This window comes from Triturus cristatus, chromosome 10, assembly GCF_964204655.1.
Source record: "Triturus cristatus chromosome 10, aTriCri1.1, whole genome shotgun sequence".
NCBI classification, from domain to species: Eukaryota; Metazoa; Chordata; class Amphibia; order Caudata; family Salamandridae; genus Triturus; species Triturus cristatus.
The window spans coordinates 1,212,538,112-1,212,554,769 of record NC_140593.1 but is presented as its reverse complement, the minus strand read 5'-3'; the positions used below and the strand labels follow the sequence as shown (position 1 = coordinate 1,212,554,769).

Here is a 16,658-nt window from a genome sequence, read left to right as displayed (position 1 = left end):
GAATTCCCTAAAGAGAGGTCCAACAGGTTGATGCCTCTAAAAGATCAGTAAGCTGTGAGTGGAGTCTGTTGTATACATCACAGGCGGCCCATTCTGCCCCAGCCCCGCTAGCTTTTCTGTGATGTTTCCCACGAGACCCATCTGTCTGTATCCAAATCTGCATTTCCAAGCAGAGCCCATCCTTGCAGCCTTTGTCGGTGGACAGACACCCCTACCCTGAATGTGCTCCTCGGAGGCGAGCGAAGCTCATGCTGTACCTGCTCCTGGACACTGGTCTGAGGTATAACTGGGGCAAGTGTTATCCCGCTGGCCCGACTGAAAGGGACTGGCTATAGTATGTATTCCATATGTGTATAGGAAAACTGAATGATGTCACTTAGGGTGCCATTGAGGAGAGACTCTCAGTGAGGAAAGATGTTCCAGTGGTTCACCAGAGAACAGCCGGTCGAATGTGTTCTACAAGATCATATTCACACTAAAAGTGCATCTAAATCATGCGACTGCTGAGACCGCTGCCATGTAGGGCGGCATCGGACCTCGCCCGCTCCAGCCAACAACTGTATCTAAAATTCAAGGCTACAAATGTAGACTTCAGGGTCAGGCTAAAAATGCAACTGATGCCAAGGCAAGGAAAAACAAACGAAAAAACAAGCCCTGTGGCCTGCTAACCCTGGAATCTGAAATTTAAATATGAACCAAAATGAAACTTTCATCGAAAAGTGAATTTAATTTCGAACAAACGGTGTACAAGACTGAATCATCATGCCACTCCAATTAACTACATTTTTACCACATAAATCCAGTCTAAAACTACCAGCATAACCACATTGTAAAATATTACTAAAAACTAAAATCACAATCTGTGTCTAAAGCTAAAACTAAATACCCAAACTGGACTGGAAACCCCCGACCCAATATGTATCCCACCCAACAGGAACTTAATTATCCGACTGAAACTAAAAGAGAAATCTTCAGCTGATCAGAATCCTGAACTGAAACAAAACATTGGCATGAAAGCTCATCCCAGCCACCTCTGCAAGATCAGACCCAGACTGAAGGGGTAACAACAATAGCAAGAGTAAGAACATGAAAATACAATCCCAAACTTACCAACATTAAACCGGAACTGAAACTAAAACTTGTATCTAATCCTAAACTGAAACTAAACATTGGCACCGCTGCAAGATCAGACCAGACTGAAGGGGTAACCGCAAGAGTAAGAACATGAAAATACAATCCCAAACTTACCAACATTAAACCGGAACTGAAACTAAAACTTGTATCTAATCCTAAACTGAAACTAAACATTGGCACCGCTGCAAGACCAGACTGAAGGGGTAACCGCAATAGCAAGAGTAAGAACATGAAAATACAATCCCAAAGTTACCACCGGAACTGAAACTAAAACTTGTATCTAATCCTAAACTGAAACTAAACATTGGCACAGCTGCAAGATCAGACCAGACTGAAGGGGTAACCGCAAGAGTAAGAACATGAAAATACAATCCCAAACTTACCAACATTAAACCGGAACTGAAACTAAAACTTGTATCTAATCCTAAACTGAAACTAAACATTGGCACCGCTGCAAGACCAGACTGAAGGGGTAACCACAATAGCAAGAGTGAGAACATGAAAATACAATCCCAAACTTACCAACATTAAACTGGAACTGAAACTAAAACTTGTATCTAATCCTAAACTGAAACTAAACATTGGCACCGCTGCAAGATCAGACCAGACTGAAGGGGTAACCGCAAGAGTAAGAACATGAAAATACAATCCCAAACTTACCAACATTAAACCGGAACTGAAACTAAAACTTGTATCTAATCCTAAACTGAAATGCTAGACTTTGCGTGCATGAAGTCCAAAAGTGAAACCGGTGTGGAGTGTGAAACCGGTGTGGAGTGTGAAACCACCACCGGTGTGGAGTGTGAATGGCGCGTGGCTCGCGTGCTACTCCTACGCTTGCTTCTCACTCGGCCCTTCCATCTCTACAGGGGACACTCGGGCTGTGAAGCTTCATCTAAAATCCAAGGAGACGGGCAAGACCTTTGCCAGCACCGACTTTGTCTTCTACAACTGCAGCGTCCTCCAGTCGTAAGTACAGTCACACTGCTTGAAACCATTGGGTTCAGAATGGACTGTAGTGCTGTTCATGGATGAAAGGGGGTGGGCACTCTTCTGATGTTACGCATGCGTGGGAGTTGAGGGGCTTTACCCCATTGAAGACTGACTGCTTGCCTCTTCTGGGGTTAGACACCTGCAGGATTTGGCTCATGAAGGGCCAGTCTTTACGGCTCCTGTGCACGTCACGACATCGTGTCATGGGCCAGCCTGGTCTTGCGGTCCCATAACCTCTGTTTCTGCCCCGCGTCAGCTGCTCTGCACCTGCCCCAGCTCCAGTGCACTTGATTGCAGAATCCGTCCTTTTTCACATCATAAAGATGGAACTGCGAGTACTCAAAGGCCAGGAACCCAGAAGAGATTGTGACCCCTAGCCCCCCACTGGCCCCCTCAGTTTGTAGCATCTGCATTAGCACGAGGAGCAGCTCGTGCAGAGCTTGAGCTCAGCGTCTTATTGAGGTCTTCGTGATGTTCGCTCGCTTTAAGGAACAACCACTGGCAAAGCCAAAAAGTCCCGCCTATAATGTGTGTACCGAGCTTTTGACTTTGTCAATGTTTATAAAATATTGTATAAAAAAAGTTTTTAAAAATCAAAATTCTTGAAAACAGCAAACGCATCTTATGGTATCTCAAAACTCTGTTGAATTCAATAGTTTCCATCTTTTCAAACACGTTTCACTCTGGACACTGAACAGAATTGAAAAAGAGTAAGGAAGTGTCCGAATGTAAAAGGAAATGCTTGCCAGCGCCTCATTTTCTTACCACAGGCTCCATCCAATTGGTCCCCTAGTAGCAGAGTGAGCAGATTAATAGGTCTCTCGGAGAAGTATCACGCTAAGTACAGCTTCTGCCTCAGACACAGAGTGATGCCTCGGATGTCCTCCCCCCCCCCAGCACCATAAAAACTGTTTTGTGACCTTTCATGCAATATGTGGAATGCAGGAGAAAAACAAAAACAGCCTTTAAAATCTGCTCTTGCGCATTACCTCTGCCAAAATAGCCCTGTGGCTGTGCTCTTACTGACAAGCTGGGAGGGGTGGGATGCAACACAGTGCAGGTGCGGAGAGGGCACTTGGGGCGGTATTTGGGACAAGCGAGGGAGAATGCTAGAAAACACACGTATTCGCATGGAGGGCTGATTGAAAAAGAAAAAAAGATAGTTGTCTTAATGAGCAGTGGAAGGATTACAAGTCAGCCAATTAAAAGGATCATGAAGTGGCAATGTTCCAGGGGAGGGACAAACATAAAAGAGGATGGCAAACCATTGAATAGGAAGTATGCAAACAAGAGTGACAAAGACAACCAATAATCAGCAATGAGAGGGCTGTAAGCCCACTGTAAGATCACAAAAGGTCTTTAGCAACCAGACAGCCTGGCTGGAGCGGTCTGGTAGGTAAGACTTAAAAATACAGCAACGGTGTGTGTCTGTCTGTCATGGACTCTGACACTTTTGTTGCATAAGCCCTTGGGTTCCAGTCATCAATCAATCAAGTATTTGTAAAGCACACTACTCACCCGTGAGGGTCTCAAGGCGCTAAGGGGGGTGGGGGGGACAGCAGCTACTGATCGAACAGCCAGGTCTTACGGAGTCTCCTGAAGGCCAGCAGGTCCTTGGTCTGGCCCAGGTGGACGGGGAGGGTGTTCCATGTCTTGGCGAGGTGGGAGAATGATCTGCCGCCGCTGGTGGTCATTCGGTGGATGCGTGGGACGGTGGCGAGGGCAGCAGAGCGAAGCTGTCGGTTCGGGGGGTGTAGAAGGACAGTCATTCGTTGAGGTATGCTGGTCCGGCGTTGTGGAGCGCTTTGTGAGCGTGGGTGAGGAGCTTGATGGTGATCCTCTTCTTGACCGGGAGCCAGTGCAGGTCTCTCGGGTGGGGGGTGATGTGGCTGTGGCGAGGGAGTCCGAGGATGAGGCGTGCAGAGGCATTCTGTATGCGTTGGACAATGTTGGCGAGCGGTGCCATGTAGATGTTGAAGAGGGTCGGGCTGAGGGATGATCCTTGGGGCACGCCGCAGGTGATCATGGTGGCATCGGATCAGAAAGGGGGGAGGCGGACTCTCTGGGTTCTGCCAGTGAGGAAGGAGGTGATACAGTCCAGGGTTTTGCCTCAGATCCCAGCGTCGTGGAAGCGGGTGCGCAGGTTGTGGTGGCAGACGGTGTTGAAGGTGGCAGAATGCTCCAGGAGGATGAGGGCCCCGGTATCGCCGTTGTCCAGTAGGGTCCTGATGTTGGTGGCGGCGATGAGGGCGGTTTCGGTGCTGTGATTGCTGTGGAATCCGGATTGGGAGGAGTCAAGGATGTTGTTCTCCTCCAGGTAGTGGGTCAGTTGTCTGTTGGCGGTCTTCTCAATGACTTTCGCTGGGAACGGGAGCAGGGAGATGGGTTGTAAGTTCTTGAGGTCCTTTGGGTCCGCCTTGGGTTTCTTGAGTAGGGCGTTGATCTCTGCGTGTTTCCAGCTCTCCGGGAAGGTGGCGGTCCCGAAGGAGCTGTTGATGATCTTTCAGTGTTGGGGTGCGATGATGGAGCTTGCTTTGTTGAAGATGTGGTGGGTCAGGGGTCGGACGGTGAGCCGGAGTGGATGGTGTTCATGATTTTGATGGGGTCTTCATCGTTGACGTTTTGCCAGGAGAGCAGAGGGTCGGTGTTTTGTAGGTGTTGAGCCGGGGGTGTCGGCTTCTGGGTGTCGAAGCTATTGTGGATGCCTGCTTGCTGTGGAAGAAGGTGGCCAAGGAGTCGCAGAGTTCTTGTGATGGTGGGATGTCGCTGGGGGCGGCGAGTTCTTTCGCGATGTTGAAGAGCTCTTTGCAATCGTGTGCGTTGTTGATGCGTTCCTTGTAGGAGGTTCTTTTGGTGGATCGGATGAGTTGGTGGTGCTTGCGCCTGGCGTTCAGGAGGGCTGCGTGGTTGTCTGGTGTCTGGTCATTGTGCCACTGCTTCTCGAGTCTTCTGTAGGTGTGCTTGTAGTTCTGGAGGTCTGCGTTGAACCAGATGGCTCTCGTGTCGATATGCCTGTTTGAGGGTTTCCTGATCGGGGCGAGGGTGTTGGCGCAGTCGTCTATCCATTGTCTGAAGTTGTGGGCCGCTGCATCGATGTCGGAGGGCTCGGTGGAGGGTCTCAGGTGAGGGTGGTTATGAGCTGGTCTTCGGAGACTTTGTTCCAGCTCCGGTGTGGGAGCCGTTGCGGTTGATTGTGCGCGGCCTTCTCGAAGGAGAAGTGGATGTAGTGGTGGTCGGTCCAGTTGAGTTCAGTGGTGTGGCTGAAGGTGACATTGTCGCTGGCGGAGAAGATGGGGTCGAGCGTGTGTCCGGCAGAGTAGGTGGGTGTCTTGACGAGCTGTTTGAGTCCGAGGTTGTCGATCAGCATTGTGGAGTTGCTGTCATTGGCTTTCTCGAGGTGGAAGTTCAGGTCTCCGAGGAGGATGAAGTCCGTAGAGGCGAGGGAGGGCATGCATGCTGATGAAGTCGGCGATGGATTCGTTGAACTGAGGTCGGGGTCTGTAGACGAGGGTTCCTCTGAGGGTGGTGTTGTGTTCGACGTGGATCTGGAAGTGTAGGTGTTCGGCTATGCCGAGGGAGTCTTTGGTGTTGGTTGAGATTCTGATGGTGTTCCTATGGATGATGGCAATTCCTCCTCCTGGTTTGTTGTTACGGTCTCTGCGAGTGATCCTGTAGCCGTCCGGGATGGCTATGTCAGGCGCCAAGGGACGTTTTCATCCAGGTCTCCGTCAGGAAGGCGACGTCTGGGGATGAGGAGTCGAGCAGGTCCCAGAGTTCGATGGCGTGCTTGTGGACTGAGCGATTGTTGAATAGTATGCAGCTGAGATGTGTGTAGCTGCACTTTCGGCAGGTGAAAGGTCCGTGGGTGAGCTTCGAGGTGGCCTGGAAGCAGGTGGAGATTCGTCCGGCGTGGAGTGCATGGAGGGTGTTGTCGTCGTAGCTGCGTTGGGTGTTGTGGTGGTCGCGGGGGCCAGGGGGGTCTGGCACTGTGCGCGGTCCAGGGGAGGGGGCGGGAGCAGAGGTAGGAGGCGGGAGCGGGCTGGATCGGTGGACGGGGCAGCAGCGGCGGGAAAAACGGCAAAACACAGGGGGCCCAGAACAGCGCAGAAAAGATAGCAGAATCTAAGGAACAGAAGAAATAGAGGGAAACAATTACGGAGTACAGAAGAATAAAAGGAAAACAATTACGGAGTACAGAAGAATAAAAGGAAAACAATTACGGAGTCATCAGCCAGTGAATGAACAGTGCATTCTGGGAGAGTATCTGGGACTCCTGTTGTATTGTCGTCTTCGTGCTCACAATAAAATCCGCTCTGAGGTTCTTGTCCGGTGCTGTGGAGTACCTGTCCCTGGGTGCTGGTGCTGGAGCTGGAGGAGGACTGGTACCGTGGAGCATCTTATTACAGCTGGAGTCAACAGATCGACCACTGATAGTGGTCCTTGGATGGCACCAAACATACAGAAATCCTAGGGTCTAAACGTGCAAAAAAATAATTATTAATTAATTATAACTTGATAGCACTCCCCCATATTAATTGAAGAATGTGTTGGGTAGTCAAAGATCCTTTAACTAGTGCTCACAGAAATATCCATTGGTAGATCCCTTAACAGGACGATATCCCTCACTCACTCGAGGTGACATGCTTCATCATAGGGATTCTCCTCCCAAAGGAAACACCTAGTTCCTTTGAGGGCTACAACCCCCCTCTGAGAGGGAGGAGCTCTGGGGTGTTTTTTGGGGTGTAAAAGGGTATTCTAAACCCATATATGATGAGCCAAATGTATGAGTGAGGTTGCAGCGCAAATAAATGTGAAAAGAAGGAACTAATTGTGAAAAAGTGTGAAGTCTAAAACTGACTAATGGGCATGGAAGAAAACTTTAATTCAGATATGCCCACTGTCAGGATGAAAAGAGCAATGCGCCAGCGGTATGGATTTAAACCGCTTTGGTGTGGTGGATGGTGGTCAACATGTTTCAGCCCAAAAAGTCCATATTTTGACCAGGCTTTCGTCAGGACCTAAAAGTTGATGCTGCTGCTGTGGTAAAGTGATATAATCAAAAAGGATATCAGATCTGTACGCACTCTTAAGTCCGTCCGTATCAAAAAGTGAAGGTACCTGCAAAGAAATAAACATAATATATCTTCAGGTATGGAAACCAGTACAAACACTGTGATTTTAAAAAAAGGGATCTGTGAGGATAAATAAATGAAAGGCAAACACCTTACCCGCAACTGCTGAGTAAAGGACCTCACCTCTACCTGGCAACTGCTCAGGAGGGGAGCACCGCTCTAAAAAGAGTAGAGAATGTGAACCTATTTGGTTAAGAGTTCAGATGATAAACCCGAGAGGCTTCTACAAAAGTGATTTAGAATAAAAGGGGGCCAGTCTATGAATATAAAGATACTTAATCATAAAAAAGGGTATATTGTTCGGTCTAGCAGAGCCCTGGAAGACCTTACCCTTTTCTTTTGTTTTAACAGATGAGGCAAAGACATCTTGAGCGAGACGATCACTTGACTAATAACTGACTGTAGTGTGTTGACTGACCTGGGCCATCACGCTCTATCAAGGGAGTACAAATACCTGTGTCGTTTGAGCGCTGCCAAACACCATATCGTAAATACAAACACGCTAAAGTAATCAGGTTTATGTGCCTGAACGTTTGCACATGACCGGCAAGATAATATTCAATGTGCTGTTAAAAAATATATATTGGGCTCGCTGCCGAAAACAGTTAAAGGGAAAGGCACCATCAGTAAGGTTAAAGTTGGGAATGGTAAACTGACCTAACATAAACACATTCGGCCAAAGAGACAGAGGGTTTGGGAACCTCGCCTGGCACTCAACAAATGAAACAGTAGGTTTGGGAACCTCGCCTGGCACTCGTCTATCCGTCGGTACTCCAAGGCAGAAAGAGCCTGCTGCCGGAGGGGAGTGTCAGGTCGTAGAGAGGGTCCTTTTGTATACATCCGTGTAGGTGACTGATTGAAAACCGGTGAGACGATGACGCTCGATATCGCGTTCATGCGCATGCCTCATTGTTAGGTCACTATACCAAGGCGCAAGTGCAAATGATCGAAAGCTTTTGAAAAAAATGCTTTTTGAGAACAATCTCGCATATAGCATCTAAATGTGATTGTCTAACCAGCATTTAAAACTGCTGATTGCACTACTTAAAAGATGAAAAAGACGATTGAAAAGACTATCGAAAAACCAGTTAATGTGGGGAGTTCATTGAGTTGCAATGATGCCCGCGTTTTGTGGCGTTCATGTTTCTCCGCGCATGCGTGAGAGGATGAAATCATCATCCAACAGGTGACAGGTCGGAAACTTTATAAGTATAGAAAAACGCATATATTGGGAAGATACTATATTTCCACATATGCGTATACATATGTTGCGATAACACTTGCTGACCAACAATTGTTGAGTTGCAAGCATTACCACAGAGTCATTATAATGAAAACTACTCCTAGTTTCGAGAGTGTATAGTGTGTCTAGTCATTGACAAAAGAACGACTGCCTATAGACCCAGTGTTTTGGGGGTTAAAGTACAAATTTAATACCAATTAGGAGAGTGTTTACCATGAAACCTATTTGTACCCAAACAAATAGTTAATGATAGCAAAACCTTAAGCGAAAAAAGGAACATAAAGCGGTTGTGACAAGGTGATGGGACTTTATAAGGACACGCAAGGAATCTCGTCATTGAGGCCTGTTTGGTGGCTGTCAAGCTTGTACACCCAGCGCTGCTCCTTCCTGAACAGAAAAGTGGAAATGTCAGTAATATGTGTTGGAATAAAGGGTTGTTCTAACACTGTCCATCTCAGTTCTTGTGGGGAATGTTGCGCTGTAAGAAAATGTTGGCTTAACTTAGTAGAGGCCTTCTTGCACTGAATGGTGCTTTTATGATCTAAAATTCGCGTTTTCACTCGGCGTGTCGTCATCCCCACATATCGAAGTGTGCAGGAGCATGTGATAAGGTAAATTAAATTACTGCTGTTGCAGTTGGTATGGCTTGTCAAGACCCAGGGTCTAGGCGTGTCGATATCCATCTCAGTAGTGTGTTCTGTGTGCGCGCAGGCTGCACAATTTCCACAGGGAAAATGACCTTGTACCGCAGGCAAACTCCATAGTGTATCTTGCTGTGTTTTGGCAACCTCCCGTGGACGAGTGTGCACCAGTCTGTCTCTGATGTTGGTACTACGTTTAAAAGCAAAAAGGGGACGAGGTAATGGTGTTGTCCCGATATTCAGCATCTTCCAGTTGGATAGAATGCTTTTTTAAATCTGATTAGAGAAACTGCAAAAGGTATTGGCACAAGTTAATCTATTCGAAGTCTCTTTGGGACCTCTTGGTTCCAACAAAGCAGCTCTGTTGTTATTGGCTGCACGTTTTGAGGACCTCTAAACAAGTTTTAGGATCGTGTCCAAAAGGCAAATTCTGACGTAAAGCTTTAGGATGAAAACTATCAATCCGCAAGAGTGAATTATTTGCCATTGGTTTTTTGTAGAGTTCAGTGCTCAAACCTCCATCTGACGGGAAAATCATGATACCAAGAAAAGGTAGACAAATCTTACTTGACTCGCACGTGAATCTCAGAAAAGCATTCCTACTGTTAAACCAAGGCTTAAAATCATGAATGAAAGTAGCTGAACCTGTCCATATTACCAACACATCATCAATAGAACGTTTCCATAAACGTATACTGTGTCTATATGGATTTTGACTGCTAAAGATGTGCTCTTGTTCGAAACTATGTACATAAAGGTTCGCCAAACTGGGGGCGAAGACACTGCCATAGAAGTCCCGGAGACTTGTAAGAACAATCGGTCCTCAAATTTGAAGACATTTTCTTTCATTGCAATCCGGGCACAGCTGATGATAAGAGACTGGAGTGATGGAGTCAGGGGCTTTCTCCAACAGCAATGTTTCTATTGTAGACAAAGTTTCATCTTGGGGGATACATGTATATAATGATTCCACGTCAACAGAGACGAGGAAATCTTTCTCTATGTTGAATTGGATGTCTTCAATCAGCTTCAGGACATCTTTGGTGTCTTTCAAGTAGGTAGGCATATCCAAAACTAGAGGATGTAAGAAATGATCCACAAAGGTGGATAAGGGTTCCAACAGAGAACCCAAACCAGATCTAATAGGACGCCCCGGCAGAGGTCTTTGGGTTTTATGCACCTTGACTAGTGCGTAGAAGTAAGGGACAATGGGGTAACTCCTAACAAGGAGAGGTGTGGCTCACTGGTTAGAGGCGGCAGATCCGTAAGCAGTGAATCGGCCAGGGACCAGGGTTCAATTCCCGACGCGGCAGGGTCGTGGACCAGGGTCAAAACGGACTCGATAATTCATGCCTCGGTACCTACTCTAACCAGGAACACACTCGGCAACTCTGGGCATTAAGCTTGCCTCATCTGTACAACGGCCCCCCACAGACGCCGGGGATGTCTGGTTTCACCTTGGAGATACCCAGAAAGGGACCATCTCACAGGGATAGCCAGGACGGGTTCCCCAGCGGTCTATAGCGCCGGGACACTTCCGAGTAGCTGTGCGCTGTATAAATGAAAATAACATAACATAACAATAACATAACTAGGAACCCAGCTTCTTGTCCCGTAACCCGACATTTGAAAGAGCTTCCTCAACTAAGGTCTGGATCTCGAGTTCCATTCTCTTAGTGGGATCCTCACGTAAAGGTTTATAAAATTTGAGTGTTCTCCAGTTGTCTTAAGACATTCCGACCGATAAGAGGTGTCCATTATGACCATGGCACCTCCCTTATCGGCGGGTATGATTGTAATAGTGCCATCTGCAGCTAGAGATTGCATGCCTTGACGTTCTTTTCTAGTTAGATTCTGAAACGGTCTGGTGTTTTTGGTACATATGTTGGAAACTTGTGTCGTCGCAACCTTCTCAAAGGTTAAAACCTGGGGTGTAATTTGATTAGAGAGAGGATTGAACGTGGATTTGTTCCTAAGGCCCGTATTTGTGTCGATCACATCAGTGCTGTCTGTTGGTTTATCTCTGAAGAAGAATTCAAGGCGGATTTTGCGAAAGAACTGCGCCAATTCCTGTTTGATCTGAAAAGTATCGCCATGATAAGATGGTATAAAGCCCAAACCTTTATCTAGAAGGGCCTGTTCATCAGTATTCAGAGCACGACTGCTCAAATTGATGACTGTCGTTTCGTTGCTCGAGCCCACTTGAGCTTCCGTCATGCTCCTGGTGGAATGTGCGGGCGGGTTGTCTGCCCAATGAACTTGTGCTCCTTAATTCCGACGTTTGCCTCTCGATCTGCTCCGGCCATAACCTAAAAAAGGCTGGTTAGAGTACATCTGGGATTGTGGTTGGAACGGAAACACGTGGCCCTGGGGAAGCAGATTGGGGTAGCCATATGGACCTGGAGCCCACCATTGTGGTGGTAACATAGGAGGTGGGGGACCCCCTCGCTGACCCCTCCATTATACCCTGTTCCTACGGGCAGAACCGCTTGTAAATTGGGAGCCCTGATTTGAATTGTCTGAGTCACTTGACCACTCATCACGCCCTGATGTGGAGTAGTTGGACCCAAGTTGGTCCTTGGATGGCTCCATTACCAGTGGCTCTATCGGCACCCCACCCTCCCGCCCATGCCTGCGGCCTCCTGCCCTACTTCTGGAAAGGAGTGCTTCGGTTCCATGCCTCCAGCAGCTCCCATGGGCATGGCTGCCTGCCCTGGCACTCTTTCGAGAAAGCATGCCAGGGAGCGAGTGGTGATCAAGGGGAGATAGTGGAATCGAGATTCCCGAGTTTATGCTGCCGCCCAGCCTTTCTTTTCTCCGTCTCCTTCCTCCGTCTCATTCCTGTGATCCGAGGGAGGGCGAGGGATAAGCTCTTCCTTCTGCTCCACTTCCTTCTCATCGCAAGCTGCCCTAGCCTCCTCCGGGTGAGCAGCGGCCTCCAGATGAGCACTTGCTGGAATCTCTCTAATCCCCAAAGCTGCTAATGCTGTTAGTCGGTGGCTCTTTGATGTCTGCCCCTCGTGCTTTGTGCTGCTGCCACCTCTAACAAGCATGTCCGAGTGACCGGAGGAGGCCTTGGGACCTCTGACTGGGGCCGAGCAGCACCCATGGCCTGGCTCCTCCACCGCCCACCTCTGGGCTCCTGCAGGTAAAGCAAGGAAGGCTGCTCTGTCCTAGACTGAGTTCAGTGCACACGTACCTGCTAGAAGTGGTTGGCGCTGGCAGCAAAGCGAGGGAAGGTGAACAGAAGGTGAGCTGTTCGCTGGAGCTCGGCAGCTCTACACCCCTTGACCCAGTGTGCCAGCTTTGCTAGACTAGACCCTTTCCTTCACACTGCCCCCTCCACCCCCACGCTTTACCCCAACCACAGTCCTATGGGCCTCACTGTTGTGCTGTGCTAAAGACACGGATAACATCAAGGTATTCCGACACCTCCAGCAGATGCAAGACACAGATAGGAAGAAGGTATTCAGACACCTCCAGCAGATGCAAGACACAGGAAGAAGGTATTTAGACACCTCCATCAGATGCAAGACACAGATAGGAAGAAGGTATTCCGACACCTGCAGCAGATGCAAGACACAGATAGGAAGAAGGTATTCAGACCCCTCCAGCAGATGCAAGACACAGGAAGAAGGTATTCAGACACCTCCAGCAGATGCAAGACACAGATAGGAAGAAGGTATTCAGACACCTCCAGCAGATGCAAGACACAGATAGGAAGAAGGTATTCAGACCCCACCAGCAGATGCAAGTCACAGATGGGCACTGAAGAAGTTACTGAAGCCCACCAGAGAAATACCCGACAGAATGAAAGGGTTGTCCTACCTAACCTCACACTTCCTGGACTAATCCTCGACTGCTCGGCTTCACAACCCTGTCAAGAACCCGAAGGGTATAACTTGATGCTCGGACTGGAGTGCACCAGCTCTAGTGGTCGCAATCTTGCTGGATGCTGCACAATCGCCACTGACGGTCTGGGGCCTGAAGAGCAGGCCTCGAGGTCACCTGCCTGTGAAAGGGCCTGCAGAACTGAAGTCAAGCAGGGATATTGCTCCTGATGACAGGCCTGTCAAACGATGGACGGAGCTGTGGGCCTAGAGGAGTGAAGGGCTGGAGTCCAGCAGAGACCGTGCTCCCGGTGACAGGCCTGTCAAAGGATGCAGGGAGCTGTGGGCCTAGTGGGGGGCTGGAGTCCAGCAGAGACCCTGCTCCTGGTGTCAGGCCTGTCAAAGGATGCAGGGAGCTGTGGGCCTAGTGAGGGGCTGGAGTCCAGCAGAGACCCTGCTCCTGGTGTCAGGCCTGTCAAAGGATGGAGGGAGCTGTGGGCCTAGAGGCGTGAGGGGCTGGAGTCAGAGACCCTGCTCCTGGTGTCAGGCCTGTCAAAGGATGCAGGGAGCTGTGGGCCTAGTGAGGGGCTGGAGTCCAGCAGAGACCCTGCTCCTGGTGTCAGGCCTGCCAAAGGATGCAGGGAGCTGTGGGCCTAGAGGAGTGAAGGGCTGGAGTCCAGCAGAGACCCTGCTCCCGGTGACAGGCCTGTCAAAGGATGCAGGGAGCTGTGGGCCTAGAGGAGTGAAGGGCTGGAGTCCAGCAGAGACCCTGCTCCCGGTGACAGGCCTGTCAAACGATGGACGGAGCTGTGGGCCTAGAGGAGTGAAGGGCTGGAGTCCAGCAGAGACCCTGCTCCCGGTGACAGGCCTGTCAAAGGATGCAGGGAGCTGTGGGCCTAGTGAGGGGCTGGAGTCCAGCAGAGACCCTGCTCCTGGTGTCAGGCCTGTCAAAGGATGCAGGGAGCTGTGGGCCTAGTGAGGGGCTGGAGTCCAGCAGAGACCCTGCTCCTGGTGACAGGCCTGCCAAAGGATGGAGGGAGCTGTGGGCCTAGTGAGGGGCTGGAGTCCAGCAGAGACCCTGCTCCTGGTGTCAGGCCTGTCAAAGGATGGAGGGAGCTGTGGGCCTAGAGGCGTGAGGGGCTGGAGTCAGAGACCCTGCTCCTGGTGTCAGGCCTGTCAAAGGATGCAGGGAGCTGTGGGCCTAGTGAGGGGCTGGAGTCCAGCAGAGACCCTGCTCCTGGTGTCAGGCCTGCCAAAGGATGGAGGGAGCTGTGGGCCTAGTGAGGGGCTGGAGTCCAGCAGAGACCCTGCTCCTGGTGACAGGCCTGCCAAAGGATGGAGGGAGCTGTGGGCCTAGAGGAGTGAGGGGCTGGAGTCAAGCAGAGACCGTGCTCCTGGTGACAGGCCTGTCAAAGGATGGAGGGAGCTGTGGGCATACAGGAGTGAGGGGCTGGAGTCAAGCAGAGACCCTGCTCCCGGTGACAGGCCTATGAAAGGATGGAGGGAGCTGTGGGCCTAGAGGAGTGAGGGGCTGGAGTCCAGCAGAGGCCGTGCTCCTGGTGACAGGCCTGTCAAAGGATGGAGGGAGCTGTGGGCCTAGAGGCGTGAGGGGCTGGAGTCCAGCAGAGACCGTGCTCCCGGTGACAGGCCTGTCAAAGGATGGAGGGAGCTGTGGGCCTAGAGGAGTGAGGGGCTGGAGTCCAGCAGAGACCCTGCTCCCGGTGACAGGCCTGTCAAAGGATGAAGGGAGCTGTGGGCCTAGTGAGGGGCTGGAGTCGAGCAGAGACCCTGCTCCCGGTGACAGGCCTGTCAAAGGATGGAGGGAGCTGTGGGCCTGGAGGAGTGAGGGGCTGGAATCCAGCAGAGACCCTGCTCCCGGTGACAGGCCTGTCAAAGGATGGGAGGGAGCTGTGGGCCTAGTGAGGGGCTGGAGTCCAGCAGAGACCCTGCTCCCGGTGACAGGCCTGTCAAAGGATGGAGGGAGCTGTGGGCCTAGAGGCGTGAGGGGCTGGAGTCAGAGACCCTGCTCCTGGTGACAGGCCTGTCAAAGGATGGAGGGAGCTGTGAGCCTGGAGGAGTGAGGGGCTGGAATCCAGCAGAGACCCTGCTCCCGGTGACAGGCCTGTCAAAGGATGGAGGGAGCTGTGGGCATACAGGAGTGAGGGGCTGGAGTCAAGCAGAGACCCTGCTCCCGGTGACAGGCCTATGAAAGGATGGAGGGAGCTGTGGGCCTAGAGGAGTGAGGGGCTGGAGTCCAGCAGAGGCCGTGCTCCTGGTGACAGGCCTGTCAAAGGATGGAGGGAGCTGTGGGCCTAGAGGCGTGAGGGGCTGAAGTCCAGCAGAGACCGTGCTCCCGGTGACAGGCCTGTCAAAGGATGGAGGGAGCTGTGGGCCTAGAGGAGTGAGGGGCTGGAGTCCAGCAGAGACCCTGCTCCCGGTGACAGGCCTGTCAAAGGATGGAGGGAGCTGTGGGCCTAGAGGCGTGAGGGGCTGGAGTCAGAGACCCTGCTCCTGGTGACAGGCCTGTCAAAGGATGGAGGGAGCTGTGGGCCTGGAGGAGTGAGGGGCTGGAATCCAGCAGAGACCCTGCTCCCGGTGACAGGCCTGTCAAAGGATGGAGGGAGCTGTGGGCCTAGAGGCGTGAGGGGCTGGAGTCGGAGACCCTGCTCCTGGTGTCAGGCCTGTCAAAGGATGCAGGGAGCTGTGGGCCTAGTGAGTGGCTGGAGTCCAGCAGAGACCCTGCTCCCGGTGACAGGCCTGCCAAAGGATGGAGGGAGCTGTGGGCCTGGAGGAGTGAGGGGCTGGAGTCAGAGACCCTGCTTCCGATGACAGGCCTGTCAAAGGATGGAGGGAGCTTTGGGCCTGGAGGAGTGAGGGGCTGGAGTCCAGCAGAGACCCTGCTCCCGGTGACAGGCCTGTCAAAGGATGGAGGGAGCTGTGGGCCTGGAGGAGTGAGGGGCTGGAGTCCAGCAGAGACCCTGCTCCCGGTGACAGGCCTGTCAAAGGATGGAGGGAGCTGTGGGCCTGGAGGAGTGAGGGGCTGGAGTCAGAGACCCTGCTCCCGGTGACAGGCCTGTCAAAGGATGGAGGGAGCTTTGGGCCTAGAGTTGTGAGTGGCTGGAGTCCGCTTATAACTATGGCGCTGTAAAGCTGTGTGAGCACCCCTGTGGGTTCCTAAAGCCTGCTGCTGAGGGGTGCCTTTTGCAGATCTCCCCCGCCTCTCCAGCACCCGGTAGCTTTGCTCCCTCCACTCCGGGCGTCTCAGTGACCTGCACAGCGCCTCTCCAGGTAGCCCTATGCCAGTGGCCCGAAGGGGAAGCGGAAGCCGCCTTTACGCACAGCAGGCGCTGTTCTCTCCCATCGAGGGCAGAGCCGTTCTCATTGGGACCAGGACTTGTGGCCCATGAGGCTTATTCAGAATCTCCCTGCGCGTGGGTACCATGGGCTAGGGCCTGAGCACCTCTCTTCTGCCAGCCCCCTGGCTGGCAGCACCCATGGGTTCCGCTCGTGCCACCCAAAAATGGATTCAGAGGTCCCTTACTACACATGGGTGGCACTGGTCTGGGCCCTGTCAACACCCATGGGCACGACACCACTGCCAATAGCAGACCCACCAGCCTGACCCCTCCCAGGCCCTCCCCGCAGGATGCAGGTGGGGTCCCACACAATGGTCCCCCGAGCCTGG

General features: G+C 51.4%; 1 protein-coding gene across 3 annotated transcripts in view; it reads left to right on the top strand.

The window, feature by feature from the left end:
- The window catches only part of PLXNA3 (plexin A3), an 845,431-nt gene that overhangs the window by 490,507 nt on the left and 338,266 nt on the right, over positions 1–16,658 (top strand). For all 3 annotated transcript variants that reach the window (XM_085629709.1, XM_085629711.1, XM_085629710.1), the window contains exon 8: positions 2,004–2,103. In XM_085629709.1, the coding sequence (XP_085485835.1) occupies positions 2,004–2,103 (100 nt within the window). The remainder of the gene's footprint in view (positions 1–2,003; positions 2,104–16,658) is intronic.